The 1,625-nt window shown below is 40.9% G+C and overlaps 1 protein-coding gene across 1 annotated transcript in view; it reads left to right on the top strand.

Annotated features, from left to right (window-relative positions):
• Nucleotides 1-1,625, top strand: part of LOC112068468 (disintegrin and metalloproteinase domain-containing protein 10) — a 43,369-nt gene that overhangs the window by 25,455 nt on the left and 16,289 nt on the right. The window contains exon 12 of the mRNA XM_070438169.1: nt 1,522-1,625. This exon is cut by the window's right edge and continues 41 nt beyond it. Coding sequence (XP_070294270.1) covers nt 1,522-1,625 — 104 coding nt within the window. The remainder of the gene's footprint in view (nt 1-1,521) is intronic.

The following is a 1,625-nucleotide window of genomic DNA, read 5'->3' as shown; positions in this document are numbered from 1 at the left end:
TTTCAAGGTTGGGGGTCAATTCCATTTCAATTCCAGTCAATTCAGAAAGTTCCAAATGTTCCTCATTTGAAAAGCATTGAAGAGAATTGGAATTTCAGTTACTTCCTGAATTCAGTGTACTTCTGAATTTCAGTGTACTTCCTGAATTTCGTGTATTCCTGAATTTCTGTGTACTTCCTGAATTTCAGTGTATTCCTGATTTCTGTGTACTTCCTGAATTCTGTGTACTTCCTGAATTTCAGTGTACTTCCTGAACCCAACCCTACTGTCTGTCTGTCTACCAATTTATCAGTCACCACATATGAAGCTCCCTCCCTCACACGAAAAATTGTAATGGCTTAAACACCTGGCTACCTGTAGTTAAATACCTGGCTACCTGTAGTGTGTAGTTAAATACCTGGCTACCTGTAGTTAAATACCTGGCTACCTGTAGTTACATACCTGGCTACCTGTAGTTACATACCTGGCTACCTGTAGTGTGTAGTTACATACCTGGCTACCTGTAGTGTGTAGTTACATACCTGGCTACCTGTAGTTAAATTCCTGGCTACCTGTAGTGTGTAGACCTATCATCTAGCTTTGTGCCAACGTATACCAGGCTCCTCAACTCAGCCTAGAATCTGCTCTGACCTGCACTGTTTTTATGTCTGATAGAATGGAATGCTTCTCATGTTTACTGTGAATGTTGTTTGCTATGTTGATCTGTGTCTTGTCCAATTAGTCACCGCATATGAATTTTCCTCACAGGGAAATCAAAAGGGATGTATTTTCCTTACTAGCTCTGACTTTGCTGATTAGTATTAGAGAATTTCCAGTCATCGGGTGATTTTCAGTACCTATACTGTTCTCTTTGAAGTAGAAAGAAGAATCTATGTAAGTTGAAATATTAGACATGTTTAAAAAATCCGAACGTAAGCAGAATCCGTATGGATGAAGCACGGTAGACCAACAAGACGTGACTGGTCTGGGCCATATCTGATCTTGTGAAGGCTACTGGACATGCACATGGGTTAATCATACATAGAYAACATCGGCCTGAACTTGTGAAGATCTTTGGACAGGAACATTAGCTAATCAGTTATAGGTACCATTAGACCTGCAGTAGGAGTGTGCATGTCACGCCACCAATAGAATCTATGCCCCAATGTCTGAGCCAATAAGAGAATGGAAACTAAGCAAGACAACACGATTCATACAGTGGAGTGACGATGTTATGTAAGGGTAAGACTGTATAAAAGCCGAGTACTAAGAATGAAGAGTCAGTTCTTCCATGGAATTGCTCGGCTTTGTTATTCTCTGTAATAAAGTCTGTTTGAATTCACAAGCTCCGGTATCTGAGAAATATTTGATTCARTATTTCCACGACATTAGCTACTTTATTGAGAAAAAATGTACTTACTATAAATGTGATATGTGGTTGTCCCACCTAGCTAAGCTAAATGCATTAAACTGTAAGTCGCTCTGGATAAATGACTAAAATGTCACATGATATCTCATCCCTTCTATTGGCTCCTCCTCCAGGGCTGTTCTGGCTCCATCTGTGAGAAGTATGGTCTGGAGGTCTGTACCTGTGCCAGCGTGGAGGGCAAGGACGAGACTGACGAGCTGTGCCACGTTTGCTGTAG

Source organism: Salvelinus sp. IW2-2015, unplaced genomic scaffold (assembly GCF_002910315.2).
Source record: "Salvelinus sp. IW2-2015 unplaced genomic scaffold, ASM291031v2 Un_scaffold537, whole genome shotgun sequence".
Classification (NCBI taxonomy): Eukaryota; Metazoa; Chordata; class Actinopteri; order Salmoniformes; family Salmonidae; genus Salvelinus; species Salvelinus sp. IW2-2015.
The sequence above is the reverse complement of the archived record's forward strand: the minus strand, read 5'-3'. Positions and strand labels throughout refer to the sequence as shown.